General features: G+C 45.1%; 1 protein-coding gene across 2 annotated transcripts in view; it reads right to left on the bottom strand.

The window, feature by feature from the left end:
• Positions 1–16,488, bottom strand: part of PARD3B (par-3 family cell polarity regulator beta) — a 588,896-nt gene that overhangs the window by 400,481 nt on the left and 171,927 nt on the right. For both annotated transcript variants that reach the window (XM_083400643.1, XM_083400642.1), the window contains exon 5: positions 7,875–7,960. In XM_083400643.1, the coding sequence (XP_083256769.1) occupies positions 7,875–7,960 (86 nt within the window). The remainder of the gene's footprint in view (positions 1–7,874; positions 7,961–16,488) is intronic.

A 16,488-nucleotide genomic window follows, 5' to 3' on the forward strand; every position in this document is an offset into this window, starting at 1 on the left:
TCATATGCCATGCTCAGGTGTCCGTCACTGCTAATCATTTTTCTAGAATTGTATCTGAGCCCCGCCAGGTTCAGGATGGGAAAAGAATCAACTGCATTAACTGAAAAGTTTTGTGGACATGGAAGTACACTTTTATCCATGACAGGTTACGGCAGGCATAGGCAAACTGGGCCCTCCAGATGTTTTGGGACTACAATTCCCATCATCCCTGACCACTGGTCCTCCTAGCTAGGGATGATGGGAATTGTAGTCCCAAAACATCTGGAGGGCCAGGTTTGCCTATGCCTGGGTTATGGTCTGTTTTTAAAATATTTTTATTAAGATTTTCAGATAAAAGAAAGAGGGGGGGAAAGAGAGAAAAATACAAAAATAAAAACAAATAAAAACAATTCAATTTCCATGATATTTCTTACATTTGCTTGTTTCCCGAACTTCCCCACACCTCCCTCTCTGTATTCCAATTCCATTGTTTAGTCAGCAAATCCCTTCCCTCTACCTTATCCTCATCTTTATCTTTGTATATTATACCTTTAGTTTTTCATCTTTTAACCATCCATTTTTCCATATTTCTTCACCACATTATTACTAATAACCCTTTAACCTCAATCCAACATCATTCTAACATTCATTAATTTTATAGTGTTTTTGTAAATAGTCTTTAAATTTCTTCCAATCTTCCTCCACCAGCTCTTCTCCCTGGTCTCGGATTCTGCCGGTCATTTCCGCCAATTCCATGTAGTCCATCACCTTCATCTGCCATTCTTCCAGGGTGGGTAGATCTTGTGTCTTCCAATACTTTGCGATAAGTATTCTTGCTGCTGTTGTGGCATACATAAAGAAAGTTCTATCCTTCTTTGGCACCAATTGGCCGACCATGCCCAGGAGAAAGGCCTCTGGTTTCTTCGGTGCCTGGGTTATGGTCTGACAGACCTGTTATGTGCTAACCACAAGTGTGGTGGTCTCTCTCAGCTGCTGCTAGACCTGGTTTGCATGGTGATCTCATACTAGAACCCTTGGGATAGTAGCTGCTGGGCTTCTTGCCCATTCTCTTCTACTTTGCCGATCTCTCGTAGCTGTGTAAGATTGTCTTCCATGAACACGGTCTTAGCAGTGAGTCCATAAGTGACTGTGGAGGCCAATTCTGGATCCACACGTCCTTCCACAGTGGGGACATACGCTCCCACAGGGTGGGAGTTGATCACAGAGAGGGTTTGCCAAACGTGCCTTCCTCTTAGCTCGTTTCTCCCTTTCGCCCTGAGTTCGAGCGCTTGCAGAAGTGAAGAGCAGGGGCCCAATGCAAGTATTCAGTGTACTTGCCAATGTGCATTGCATTGTTGTTGTTGTTTAGTCGTTTAGTCATGTCTGACTCTTCATGACCCCATGGACCAGAGCACGCCAGGCACTCCTGTCTTCCACTGCCTCCCACAGTTTAGTCAAACTCATGCTGGTAGCTTCGAGAACACTAGCCAACCATCACGTCCTCTGTCGTCCCCTTCTCCTTGTGCCCTCCGTCTTTCCCAACATCAGGGTCTTTTCCAGGGAGGGGAAGGGGAAGGGGGGGGGCTTACTTTTGAGTAACACCAAAAAATATATGTAGTTGCTCACTACATATAGTATTAAAAAAAAACATTATGCAGTTTGACCCCAAAACAGCTGGAAAGGGGAAATGAACCAAACATGCTAAAAATAAAGTAAAATATGAACTTTTTATTGTTGTACTTAGAGTTTATTAATGTAAGAAGTGTATTTCAACCAAACTGGTACCAAAGCTGGCCTGATACAACCCCAGCCAATCCAATGGAGCCTTTAAATAACTAACCTAAGCATGATGCAGTTTCAAAATGCCAAGTAATCAACTGTTAATAAACCAAGTATCTACTTTCTAATAGTCTAGGTTTAATTTTTCATTAACAGAGCTATTTTTATTATGGAAAAAAAACAACCATGTTTCTGTGTGAGGCTTGCAAAAATATTTCTGTTTCTACATGTTGCACTACGGGGTGGAATTACACGACTGGCGATACATTCCTAAACTACAGTATAATGCCTTGTTATTTTTAACCTCTTCCAATTAAGAGGTATTGGACAAGAAACATGAATATGAGAAAGAGGGAAAGGAAAAAAAGAGAAAGAAAGAAGGAAAGAAGGAAAGAAAGAAAGAAAGCTTCAAGTCATTAGCTATTATGAAGCGCATTAAAATTCTACGCAAGGGTGTGTGATTTTATTGAGCTTGCTATTAAAGCAATCTTCTTACGCCACCACGTTTGTTTATTCTTAAATAAGAAAATGTACCGTTTTTTTGTAGACAGAGTTTTTGCTAACTGGTAATAAACAAAACACCTCTCTTTCTCTCACCCGCATATTTCCTATCTTCCTATAAGCACACAAATAAATATTCTCATGTGGTGTTTTTTTTGGGGGGGGGGGTCACAGTTTTCCATTCTCTATTTTGAGACAAAATGAAAAATGGTGTTTACTGTCTTCTTGATACGTACAGAAATTTTAACAAGATAGACATAGGAAAGTATTAGGGGTAAGGCATGCAGGCCTATATTGAAAGGGTTTTTTAACTTGTCTGAAATCTTGGTTGAAACAAACACACACAAACAAACACACACACACTTTGGTTTAGGGCTTCAATGACAACATTTTGGAGGTCCCAGGTCGCAAGGTGGTTAGGTTGGTCTCAGCTAGGGCCAGGGCCTTTTCAGTACTGGCCCCGATCTGGTGGAATGCTCTGTCACAAGAGACTAGGGCCCTGCGGGACTTGACATCTTTCTGCAGGGCCTGCAAGACAGAGCTGTTCTGCCTGGCCTTTGGTTTGGACTCAGTCTGACCCTTATGTTTCCCTCCCCTTATGGTTTTGATCTATGGGCTACTTTTAAAATGAGGCTGCATTTTAAATTGCATTTTAACCTGTATTTTAAATTGGGTTCCCCCCCCCATTAAGTTTTTATTGTAATTTTACTGGCGTTAGCCGCACTGAGCCTGGCTCTGGCCGGGGAGGGCGGGGTATAAATAAAATTTATTATTATTATTAGTGCTAAATCTAGCTCCATTCAGTTACCAGGTACCTGCGGTTTTCAACACTGCCACTGAGACTTCCTTAAAACCACCTAGAATGCAAAAATCGCAAGCAGTTCTGAATTTGAGAACATGCTCCCAGATTTGATGTTTTTATCCAGGTGCTCTTAACCGCCTCACCACTGTCACCGTAAAAGGTTTAAAAATCAGATAGGAGAACAAGGCACCTTCTTACCAGAATATTTATATTTGGCAAATCTTTATCTGATTAGGAAACTCGTTGCTTCCTGCTCGTTAACGACCTGACCACAGAGATCCTTGAATTCAAAAAACGCCAGAACGAGTAATGCAAATTAACATAATTGAAGGTGGCAGCCATTCAAAAAAGTTACCGCTAACATAATACGCCTGCTCCCCCGTCGCCCAAATCTTACTATCACTTCCCCTGCGGTTCAAAGCCATCAGCGGGTCAGAGATCGGCTGCTCCATCTCCTCCATCTTATTATCCGCCACCCACCAAAACTAACGCTCTCATTTGGACCATGCTGTTCTTAATTTGGTTTAGCTGAAGCAGAAGGATATGATGATATATAGAAAGAGCAGAAGAAAGCATGGCGAAGAATGAGAAGGGCAAATTAGGAAGCAGGGAGAGAGACTTGCAATTACATACATGCTGGTGAAATGTTATTTCATTACAGTCAGGGGCGGCAGGAGAGGACATAGACATGGCCCACCCCACCCCACCCCACCCCACCATAGCAGAATGCCACTGTATTTCTGCAGGGTGAAGCTTAACTGCCTCCCCCCCCCCCCGATATTTTACAGTGGTACCTCGAGTTAAGTACTTAATTCGTTCCGGTGGTCCATTCTTAACCTGAAGCACCACTTTAGCTAATGGGGCCTCCCGCTGCCGCTGCACCGCCAGAGCATGATTTCTGTTCTCATCCTGAAGCAAAGTTCTTAACCCGAGGTACTATTTCTGGGTTAGCGGAGTCTGTAACCTGAAGCGTATGTAAGCCGAGGTACCACTGTATTCAAGTTGGCACCCCTGGATGGGTTTGGGCCAGTCACTATTTGGCCTTGCTCTCATATCACAGTAAAGGCCTGTACCTTACTAAAAAGGTAAAGGTAAAGGTACCCCTGACTGTTAGGTCCAGTCGCGGACGCCTCTGGGATTGTGCGCTCATCTCGATCTATAGGCTGAGGGAGCCGGCGTTTGTCCACTGACAGCTTCCGGGTCATGTGGCCAGCATGACTAAGCCACTTCTGGCAAAACCAGAGCAGCGCACGGAAATGCTGTTTACCTTCCCGCCAGAGCGATACCTATTTATCTACTTGCACTTTGACGTGCTTTCGAACTGCTAGGTGCAAAAGCCAAGGCAATTCTGGGCTGCATCAATAGGAGTATAGCATCTAGATCAAGGGAAGTTATAGTGCCACTGTATTCTGCTCTGGTCAGACCTCACCTGGAGTACTGTGCCCAGTGTTCTGGGCACCACAGTTCAAGAAGGACACTGACAAACTGGAACGTGTCCAGAGGAGGGCAACCAAAATGGTCAAAGGCCTGGAAACGATGCCTTATGAGGAACGGCTAAGGGAGCTGGGCATGTTTAGCCTGGAGAAGAGGAGGTTAAGGGGTGATATGATAGCCATGTTCAAATATATAAAAGGATGTCACATAGAGGAGGGAGAAAGGTTGTTTTCTGCTGCTCCAGAGAAGCGGACACGGAGCAATGGATCCGAACTACAAGAAAGAAGATTCCACCTAAACATTAGGAAGAACTTCCTGACAGTAAGAGCTGTTCGACAGTGGAATTTGCTGCCAAGGAGTGTGGTGGAGTCTCCTTCTTTGGAGGTCTTTAAGCAGAGGCTTGACAACCATATGTCAGGAGTGCTCTGATGGTGTTTCCTGCTTGGCAGGGGGTTGGACTAGATGGCCCTTGTGGTCTCTTCCAACTCTATGATTCTATGATTCTAGGTGGGCAGGAGCTGGGACTGAACAATGGGAGCTCACCCCGTCACGGGGATTCGAACCGCTGACCTTCTGATCGGCAAGTCCTAGGCTCTGTGGTTTAGACCACAGTGCCACCCGCGTCCCTCTGTGGCTTGCTAGGACTGCCCAAACATAGAGAGGAGCTTGTGTCCACTTTATTCCTCTCCAGTCCTTTTAGTGTAGCACAGCAGCTAAAACAATGGACTGAGGAGGAATGGTGGGAGCCGCCCCCCCTCCTTTCTGAACCTTCCCATGGGCAGGAGGACAGTATTGATTTAGAACAGTGATTTGCAGAGGGGCATAATCCAGAGGGGGAAAGCTGGGAAATACTGGAATTGCTAGAAGAGGAAACACCAGAAGAGAGACAGCTGCCAGATTCAGTGTCCTTGGACAGTATTCCTGACCCCCCCCCCCTTTGCTTAGGACTAGACAGGCTCTGGGAGTAATAGAACAGAAAGTGCAGCGGCAACAAGCTCAGATTACCCAACGTAGGAGTGAGGTAGATTAATGGGGCTGGAGGGGGTAAATCTTAACTGGGAGCAACACCATTTTTAGAGAGATATGCCTTCCTTTGTCTCTCGTGGTGATTATTAAAGAATTAATTACGCACCAGACCATAAGACGCACCTAGTTTTTGGAGGAGGAAAACAGGAAAAAACATATTCTGAATCCCAGAAGCCAGAATAGCAAGAGGGATCTGACTTCTGGGATAACCTCTTCCTGTTCTGGCCTATGGGATAGCCGTGCAAAGCCTCTTCCGGGCAGTGGGAGGAAGGCTCCCCCAAGAGCCGCACTCCCTTTAAAGAGGGAAAAGCCCCCAAGAGCCACACACACGCTCCACGCGGCTCTTTAAAGGGAGCGCTGAGCAGAGCCTCCCGCCTGTATTCACTCCATAAGGCGCACACACGTTTCCCCTTACTGTTTAGGAGGGGGAAAGTGCGTCTTACAGAGCGAAAAATACGGTGATTTGATCTACAGGTCATTTGATCTGCTTAATTACTGCCACCAGGGGAGGTATCCGATTCCCCAAAGCCTGATATCCAGAGTCTGGCTTAATGTATTGTCTGAACCCAGAAACATGGGTCAGACCTCTTCTTGTGTACCACTGTCTGTAACCTCGTTATTTTCTTCTATGGATGCCACCAGCTGCTCTCAGGGATACAGTGGTACCCCGCAAGACGAATGCCTCGGAAGACGAAAAACTCGTTAGACGAAAGGGTTTTTCGTTTTCTGAGGTGCTTCGCAAGACAGATTTTCCTAAGGGCTTGCTTTGCTAGACGAAATGGCCCTGCCTCTCCTGTCATGGCGACGGTCACTGCACGCACGCACGCTCGCTTCCCCGCTCCTCCGGCTCCCTCCCACCTTCCGGCTGACGGCCGACCTTCTGGCTGCCTCGCGCCGCTGCCCACCGCCCTCGCGCGCTCCCCTCAGAGAGCCGTTGCCGCCAGCAGCCAGCGTTGCAGCCAGAGTCGCGCTCCTGAGCCCCGCCGCCCTCCAGCAGCCGCGTCGCGCGGTGGCCACAACGCGCAGGTGAGTCTGAGGTACCGGCTGCGGCAGCTGCCCTGCTTCTCCCCACCCCTCCCCGCCGTTGTTAGTGTTTAAATGCAGTGGTGCTTCGCAAGACGAAAAAACTCACACAATGAAAAAACTCACGGAATGAATTAAGTTCGCCTTGCGAGGCACCACTGTATTGTTCTGCTGGGCACAAAACTGCCCCTCCCAGTAGAAAGCACTGGTGCCCCAGTTCCAGCTGTGTTGGGGGGGAGGTGACGTCGTGTAAATGTTCTGGGAGAAAATTCCAGGTGGCTGCTCTGGAGAGCAGTTCGTTACCTGCCGATTCAGTTAACTTTATGTTGTTATGATGCATGTTTCATGTGGTCACATTTAATAGCTGCGAAGGAAATGTTATACAGTGGTACCTCGGGTTACATACGCTTCAGGTTACATACGCTTCAGGTTACAGACTCCGCTAACCCAGAAATAGTACCTCGGGTTAAGAACTTTGCTTCAGGATGAGAACAGAAATCGTGCTCTGGTGGTGGCGCGGCAGCAGCAGGAGGCCCCATTAGCTAAAGTGGTGCTTCAGGTTAAGAACAGTTTCAGGTTAAGAACGGACCTCCGGAACGAATTAAGTACATAACCAGAGGTACCACTGTATATCAGCTGCCATTTGAATTTTGCATTATAAGAACTCATGTCGCTTTTTCCGTTCTGGATTTCTAGCATGACCCAACAGTATGGGAGTTTCCTGAATAGATCTCGCAATGCCTTCTTCCATGTTTGAAACCAGTCACAGGGGGAGGTTTGCGAGTTACACGGGGGGTCACATGGCAATGAGGGTGTTAACCTTATCTCCCCATCCCATAATGCAACCACCGTGGTTGCTATTAGCCCGGGGTTGGGGGCAGACATCTAACTTTTTTCTCATTCCAGAGCTAACAGAAGCTTGGAAAGAGGGATTGGGGAAATCACATGCTGGAGAAAGTTAAAATCCTCTCTGCCCGCTATGGAAACCCTATTTTTCCCATCCTTGCCCCTCAGCTGCTTTAAGCAAATTTGAAGGTCTAGACATGTATCTCCCATGTCACATCTAGTTTGGCCCCAGGTAATGTGACAATAAAGAGGCTTTCAAGCATCCTGAAATCTACCTGGTGTAAATATCTGCCATTTCTCTTCAACAAATTGATTTAAGGAACTATATTATTTGATCTATGATAGGCAGAATGTCACAAGCCATACATAAACACACACATTTATACATCCAAAAGACGTATGAGGTTTTTCTTTTAAAAAAGTAAAAAAAAAACAGATAAGGTACAGTAAAGTAGAAATGAAATATAAATGTATTCATACATACTTGAAAATGAATTTTGTTTTCTGAGATGCCAGCACTTCGCTGTGTGAAGCAAGATCCCAATCTTCTGAAGACGAGTGCGCCAAACCCTAAAGAGATTTTGAAAATGTGCATTTTAATGTTAAATATTATGATTTGGATTTAGAGCAGTTGTTAATACTTATGAATTACACCTCCAAACCGAAAAGCAAATGTCTAGGAATTCCAGCCTTACTGATGCCAACAACTGCTCCATACCTCTGCTGCAACAAAACTTGAAAAAGACATGATCTGATGTTGCTTTATTTCCACCGTTTCACAAAGCAGTTAGAATGGTAAGGCTGGATAGAAAGGGGGGAAGCAACTGAGACACATACTCACCCCCCCCCCCCATATAAGCAGAAAGTGGAAAGTGGAAAGAGGAGAATTTCCTTACAGCAAATTCATTTTAAAAAATCCTGATAAATGTAGCTGAACATAGTGAGTGCAATGTTGACTTTCTGCAAAGGCCTCCAACCTAGCGGTGGAGAATCCTCTGGAAAAACAATCTCTCAAAGGATCTGTTTTCTTTTCTCTAGCGCTAATACACCCAGGAACCACACCAAAATGCTGGAGAGGGTGCACCTCCACAGGCACATACCTCCACATGTGGTGGGAGTGCCCCCAAATCCAACTGTTCTGGACAACAGCCACACGAGAAATATGTAAAATAACTAAGCAAGTATTAGACATCACCCCAGAACTGGCCCTACTAAACATCTTCCAAGACAACAATGCCCATTTACACCACAAAGAACTCATAATCCACATACTTTCAGCAGCTAGAAACACCATAACCAGACACTGGAGAGACCTGTCAGGAGTAAGCATGGACCAATGGTACCAAATAGGATGGGAAACAGCCCTACTAGAAAAATTAACCAATAAACGGAAACTGACACGGCGACAAACAGAAGAAGACGCCTTTACCCCGGTATGGCTCCCCTTTATCACATACACAGTCCAACAAGACAATGACAATAATGCACCAACAGCATACAGATCAATATGGCTAACCTGATCCAAAACACCCACCCACCCCACGCACACATGAAAACAAAGATCACCACAGCCAATCACAAAAAAACAACCACACCCTAGGCCAACCTCAACCTCTCTCACCACCAAAGGAACACAAGTGAACAGCAGAGAACCTGCACGAGCAACGCTGACACCAAACCCCACATATATTAAGCATAATAGAAACATGGCCACCCGACCCCACACCCACCCATCTTCCCCCCTCCACCCCTTTTTTTCTCCCCCTAATGTCTCAACAAATGAAACGGATTTGTAAAAATGTTACATGGAAAAAATACGAGAGACATTACACATACTTCTGTAAAACAAGAAACTCTTTAATAAAAAAATAAATAAAGCAGGATCAAAGGACCTGTTGGTGGCATTTTACCATTGTACTGTGGAGAGTGTATTAACTTATGGTCTCTGTGTGTGGTTTGGGAGCTGCACGGTCAGGGGAAAAACAATGCTGTCCAGGGTTGTAAAGACTGTGGAGAGAATAATTGGGTGCACTCTTCCCACCTTGGATCAAATCTATGCTGCCAGGTGTCATAAGAAAGCTGCAGAGATGGCGCAGGATAATGCGCACCCCGCAAATGATCTCTTTCAGCTTCTGCCTTCTGGAAGAAGGTACAGGGTTATAAAGACTAGGACTAGCTGCCTGAGAAACAGTTTCTACCCAAATGCGATTCTGGTTTTAAACACAGTATAAGGAGTCTCTATAGGAGTATATTGTATTTTAAAACGGGGTTTCAGAGTTTTTAGGGGTTTTTGAATGTCTTATGTAGATTTCGTTGTTCTGTATGGGACAACGACAATAAAGATATCGTATCATATTGTATTGAGGAGAAAGGAGGGCGGGGAGATTATTGGCTATTTCCTTTCCTCCATGAAACCTCTCAGTTGCTCTGGAGGGTACCCCAATCCTCAGAGGGTCCCCCAGAGCAGATTTTCAGAGAGTTGCAGGAGGGGATTTGCAAAACTACCACCTTCCCCTTTCCTTTTGAGCAGAAATCTGGATCCAAACCCTTGTTAAATATATATACAGTGGTGCCCCGCAAGACGAATGCCTCGCAAGATGGAAAACCCGCTAGACGAAAGGGTTTTCTGTTTTTCGATGCGCTTCGCAGGACGAATTTCCCTATGGGCTTGCTTTGCAAGACGAAAATGTCTTGCGAGTCTTGAGATTTTTTTTCGCTCCCCACCCGCTTTTTCTAAGCCGCTAAACCGCTAAATTAGCAGCTAATCCGCTAATCCTTTAATAGCCGCTAATAGCCGCTAATAGCGCTAATCCGCTAAGCCGCTAATAGGGTTGCTTCGCAAGACGAAAAAACCGCTAGACGAAGAGACTCGTGGAACGAATTAATTTCGTCTTGCGAGGCTCCACTGTATATATATATATATATAAAATTTCAACCTGAAAGGAAGGATATCCATGGGTGAACTCCATATCTGTCAAAATGAGCCTAGGGAGGTCAGGCATGGGCCCTTGCTGGTCAGAAGGATTATTGAGAAAATCATGGAACTGTAGGGGAATTATGGTTCACAACAACCCACGTTGTTTAAATGGAAACATTATCAGGACGAGCATGAATCTAAACCAGGCATAGACAAACTCCGGTCCTCCAGATGTTTAGGACTACAATTCCCATCATCCCTGACCACTGGTACTGTTAGCTAGGGGTGATGGGAATTGTAGTCCCAAACATCTGGAGTTTGCCTATGCCTGATCTAAACGTATTTTGACATGGCATCACTTTCATAAATGATATTCTAAAATGGACAGCACTAACTTATTGGGATAGAATTAAAAGCATATTGATTCTTCATCGCTTTTTTATATATTTGGGTGGAACAGACCCTCCCCCTCCCTGTATCAAGAACTGAAACTGAATCTGAATGTCACCATCTAGTTCAAGCCACTTTATATAAGAAAATAATTGTGGCTGAAAATGTCAAGATTAATTAGTGAAGTCCTGTTTCATCCAGAGTATCAACACTGATACCGAGCGATGTAATTTCAGCTATAAATGATGTAATGTGAACTAATAACACAGCAAAGGGGATTTCAGGATAGTATAATACCTTGAGATTATACCTTGAGATTCGCCTTATCTATATACTAATACCAAGTCAAGTCCTACACTGTGCTTGTGCTTATCCACCTAAAACACTATATAGCGTGTTCTCCTTCATGGAGAGCATGTGTTGCAGTGGGAGCTGCCAGAACACTCCAAAGTTGGGGGTGGGCTAATGGATCATTGGCCACTGATGCGATTGGGGCTTCCCTTGTTGTTGGGAAGAAGTTAATGTTGCCATTTCTTGATTGACAGCCAGAAATGCTAAAACTCCTTGCACGAGGCTAGGGCTTCCTCTTTTCGGCCATGCATCAGATTGCCCGTCCCCCCTCCCTAGAATTAGGGTTGTTCACTTTGACCTTGCTATGCCTGTCATGGGGTCATCTGCTCTTGGGGCAGGGGCCTGGTAGGAATTTTGTCCATCTGGCTGATTGGCTGGGGCCATTTGGTTTTTGCCTACTGTGTAGCAAATCGTCACAACTTGTAAGGTTGCGGTTAGGCATTGGTTTATGGTTTGGTTGGTTGAGGGGAAGTGGTTGAGTGCCTGCCCTTGGTAGGTTGAGTGCCTGCCCCTCTAATGCTGCTGCTGCAAGGGATTCCGTTAAAGAAATCGGGGGCTAACTATTGCTTGTCCACTCTGTCAAGGGGGCTCGGGCCATTGCAAGAGCTCCTGGTTGCATTTGGGGAGGGCTGAGGGCAGGTTCCCTGCTCTGTCGCTACCCCCAAGTGTATTTCCCTTTTCTGACTTTCGCATCGTGCGGAATGTCAGTCTGCCCCCCATGGTGGGGGCAGATAGTCACAACCAATGCCTAAGCAACCACTCACATTTTTGTATTTTAATAAAGTTGTGGCCAAAATTACACCAAAAACCTTAAACAAAAAATTCTGTGTGACGTGTGAGTTATTGGGGTGGCCCTGGGGACCTTGAAACGCAAATGCATCCTCTGGAAAGAGGTTTCAAAATTCTTTGAAATTTTGCAAACATTTGATACTGAAAAAGCCCTGGAATTCTACAGCTAGTTCAAAGCACAGCTGAAAGACTTTTGACTGGGACCAATCAGCAGAATCAAATATCTTCACTGAGTCCCAGCCTGTTTCAAAGGACAGTCTGAAGACCTTTCTTCCGGAGCGCTCATCTTTAGAAATTACTATATTGGCCCAAATATATGCCACACTCCACCCCCCCCCCCAAAAAAAATTCTGAACATGAAAAGTTAAAGTGTGGCTTATATTCAGGGCCGGATTTAGGTTTGATGAGAACCTAAGCTACTGAAGGTAATGGGGCCCTTTATATGTCCAGCTGTCCTTTGTCAACAAGAAATTGTCACTTTTTGTGTGTGTTGAATATACCGTATTTTAGGCCCTATAGGACGCACTTTTTCATCCAAAAATGAAGGGGAAATGTGTGTGCGTCCTATGGGGCGAATGCAGGCTTCAGGAGAGCCACAGCGCCAGCCCCACAAGGTCGGGGGACAGCGGGGAGGCGGAATGCCGCCATCCCACTGTCCCCGGACCTGGTCTGCAGGCGGGTGGTGGGGAGAAGAGCGCTTCTCCCCACTGCTTGCCCCGCAAGCTCCGGGGACACGTGGCCAGCATGACAAGCTGCATCTGGCGAGCCAGCGCAGCACACGGAAAGCCGTTTACCTTACCTTTTTCCACCTTTGGTGGACGTGCCCAAGGATTAAGGTTTTCTGGGAAATGATTTATAATGAACTGAAAAAAATATTTAAATACACATTTAGAAAGACCCCAGAAGCCTTTCTCCTGGGTATGGTAAACCAACAGGTTCAAGTGAAGGACAGAACTTTTTTTATGTACGCTACAACAGCAGCAAGAATACTCATCGCGCAATACTGGAAGACGCAAGATCTACCCACGCTGGAAGAATGGCAAATGAAGCTCATTGACTATATGGAACTTGCAGAAATGACTGGCAGAATCAGAGACCAGGGAGAAGAGATGGTGAAGGAAGACTGGAGGAAATTTAAAGACTATTTACAGAAGTATTATAAAATTATGAACGTTTGAGGTTATCAGATTGTATGTAAAAGAATGTTTTTATAAAAATGACAATGATAAAGAAAGTATATTTTGTAAGACATAGGGAAATGTAAGGACTAATAAGACAATAACATTAATCTGAACCAAAGATATGCCAGAGGGAAAGAGTTTACTACCAGAATATAAGACCTAGAATACAGAGTGGGAAGGCATGGGGAAGTCGCAGACTTAAGTTAATGCTGAAGAATACAATGACACAATATTTGTTTTTAATTCTTTTATTTTTACCTCTTTTATTTTTCCTTTTGTCTTTGTATAATGTATGTATTGTTTTTCTCTTGCTTTTTTCTTTTTGATGTGTTTGTCGATTTGTACTTTTTGTTTATTGAATGTGGAAAATAAAATATTATTTAAAAAAAGAAAAAGAAATTGTCACTTTTTGTGTGTGTTGAATATACCATATTTTAGGCCCTTTAGGACGCACTTTTTCATCCAAAAATGAAGGGGAAATGTGTGTGCGTCCTATGGGGCGTATGCAGGCTTCAGGAGAGCCACAGCGCCAGCCCCACAAGGTCGGGGGACAGCGGGGAGGCGGAATGCCGCCATCCCACTGTCCCCGGACCTGGTCTGCAGGCGGGTGGTGGGGAGAAGAGCGCTTCTCCCCACTGCTTGCCCCGCAAGCTCCGGGGACACGTGGCCAGCGTGACAAGCTGCATCTGGCGAGCCAGCGCAGCACACGGTAAGCCGTTTACCTTACCGCTGGTAAGCAGTCCCTATTTATCTACTTGCACCCGAGGTTGCTTTTGAACTGCTAGGTTGGCAGGCGCTGGGACCGAACGACGGGAGCTCACCCCGCCGCGGGGATTCGAACCGCCGAGCTTTCGATCGGCAAGTCCTAGGTGCTGAGGCTTTAACCCACAGCGCCACCCGCGTCCCTGAAGGTCGTCATAGAAATGTATTAATAGGTTTTAAAACGGCATTGATTTCAATGGCAGAGATGAACGCATGCATAAATTTCCCCCAATGACCTCAATGGGACTTCTGAGGAACTCTGGTTAGATTGTGCTCCACATTTTAAATGCATTACAGATACATGCAATTGCAAGCCCAGTCCAGCTTAGCTTTGTTAATAAATCTAGTGTTTTTGCCATCTTCAGACTTAAAAAAAAAAATTGATAGTTTATCTTAAAATCCATAAGTTAATTTGGAAGCAAAATGTACTACTACTGGAGAAAACATTGTTATTAAAAGAAATCCTGAAGGATCTATAAATATATTTTAAACCCCTCGTGTGTGTGTGTGTGTGTGTGTGTAAAGAGACAGCAGAAAATAACCTTTAGCAAAGTGTGATTTGTTCTAATAATTTAGTATAGAATTCAGTGAAATAAGAACTGAAGTAGTGTATTATGCCCTGAATACCTAAGTGACTGGATGGTTTGATAAAATGGTGGCATAACCTGCACTGAAACAAAGCAAAATAATTATTAAAGATTTAAAAAAATAATGAGAAGAAGCAGGATATATTAACATTTGTAAGTAATGAGATCATGAAGCAGAAATTCACGGGACGAAAAAAACCACAAACCCAGCACAGCTACAAGAACCCAATAAAAGGTTAATTAAAGAACATTATATAATACATCCTCAGAATCATAAAATTATTAAGACAACAACCAGCAACAGAAAAGCTGCTGCTAATATGCCTCATTTGTAATTTTATTTATTTATTTACTAAAAAGCATGAACTCGCGCAGCAGACTTCATATGAGGAGATGGGCTTACTGACAACAACAATGTCTTCGGGGGTTCAGAGGGATTAATTGAAGCATTGCTGTAAAGTAATGGCTGCATACTTAATTAGAAGAATAAAAGTAAGGAAACAAATTGTTGTTCCTTAGGTGAGCACGGCATGGACACACAAAAATGGAACAGGTGAAAGACTATTATATCAGGGGTAGGCAAACTAAGGCCCGGGGGGCCCGATGTGGCCCGCCAAGCTTGCTATCATATACACCCTGCTTATGTACGATGTACAGTACTTGTAATGGTTCTAGGGATTGCTCGTGCGTAAGTTGCCGTTACTCCTGGCTAGGTTGCCTGGTTGAACCCTTTCTGTCTGGACAGCCTCAAGTTCCGTGGCTGCCTCAGTCGCTGGCAGAATCCGTCAGTGGGCATAGAAGCTGTTTGACGCCCAGTCTCCTCCCCCGTTGCCTGCGCGAAAGTTTTCTGCGCAAGGTGGGTGTGGGCAACGGAGTACTCATGCCCTCTCCGCTGGTCTCCTGCGAAGAGTCCTGGAGCCACCTCTCCGATTCCTCCATCTCCTCCCCTTTCCCACTGGTGTTACGCTGATTACCTTCCCCAGCGGATGGGCTATCCCTCCTTCTACTAGGACCCTCTCCACCATAGTCCGGGAACCTCCTCTCCGCCTCCCGCTCCGATGGCAGTTCCCTGACAGTACTAAACTATGATTCAGTGTGACACATGGACAGACAATGCGTAATGGACAGACAATGCGTAATTCCTCTCAAATTTGGTAGCGACTGTGGCCCAGTTTGCACGTCACAGTCAAATATAGTTAACAAACCTTGGCTTAACACCATGGTTTGTACACAGTCAAACGAACTATCACCCCAGGAGTGGCCAGAAAACTATGGTTTGTTGCTCCTGTTGGCTAGAAGGAAGCAGCAAAGCAGCAGTCATAGAATCATAGAATCATAGAGTTGGAAGAGACCACAAGGGCCATCGAGTCCAACCCCCTGCCAAGCAGGAAACACCATCAGAGCACTCCTGACATATGGTTGTCAAGCCTCTGCTTAAAGACCTCCAAAGAAGGAGACTCCACCACACTTCTTGGCAGGAAATTCCACTGTCGAACAGCTCTTACTGTCAGGATGTTCTTCCTAATGTTTAGGTGGAATCTTCATTTGTGTGTTTTCTGTATACTGTCAGCTATGATTAACCGTAAAAAAGTATAATAAAAAAGTAGAGACATCACCTTGCCAACCAAGGTCCGTATAGTAAAAGCTATGGTTTTCCCAGTAGTGATGTATGGAAGTGAGAGCTGGACCATCAAGAAGGCTGATCGCCGAAGAATTGACGCTTTTGAATTATGGTGCTGGAGGAGACTCTTGAGAGTCCCATGGACTGCAAGAAGATCAAACGCATCCATTCTTAAGGAAATCAGCCCTGAGTGCTCACTGGAAGGACAGATCATGAAGCTGAGGCTCCAATACTTTGGCCACCTCATGAGAAGAGAAGACTCCCTGGAAAAGACCCTGATGTTGGGAAAGATGGAGGGCACCAGGAGAAGGGGACGACAGAGGATGAGATGGTTAGACAGTGTTCTCGAAGCTACAAACATGAATCTGACCAAACTGCGGGAGGCAGTGGAAGACAGGAGTGCCTGGCATGCTCTGGTCCATGGGGTCACGAAGAGTCGGACACAACTGAACGACTAAACAACAACAACAATGATTAACAATGGCACATGAATCCACAAT

Source organism: Podarcis tiliguerta (genome assembly GCF_965153285.1).
Source record: "Podarcis tiliguerta genome assembly, chromosome: 1".
Taxonomy (NCBI): Eukaryota; Metazoa; Chordata; class Lepidosauria; order Squamata; family Lacertidae; genus Podarcis; species Podarcis tiliguerta.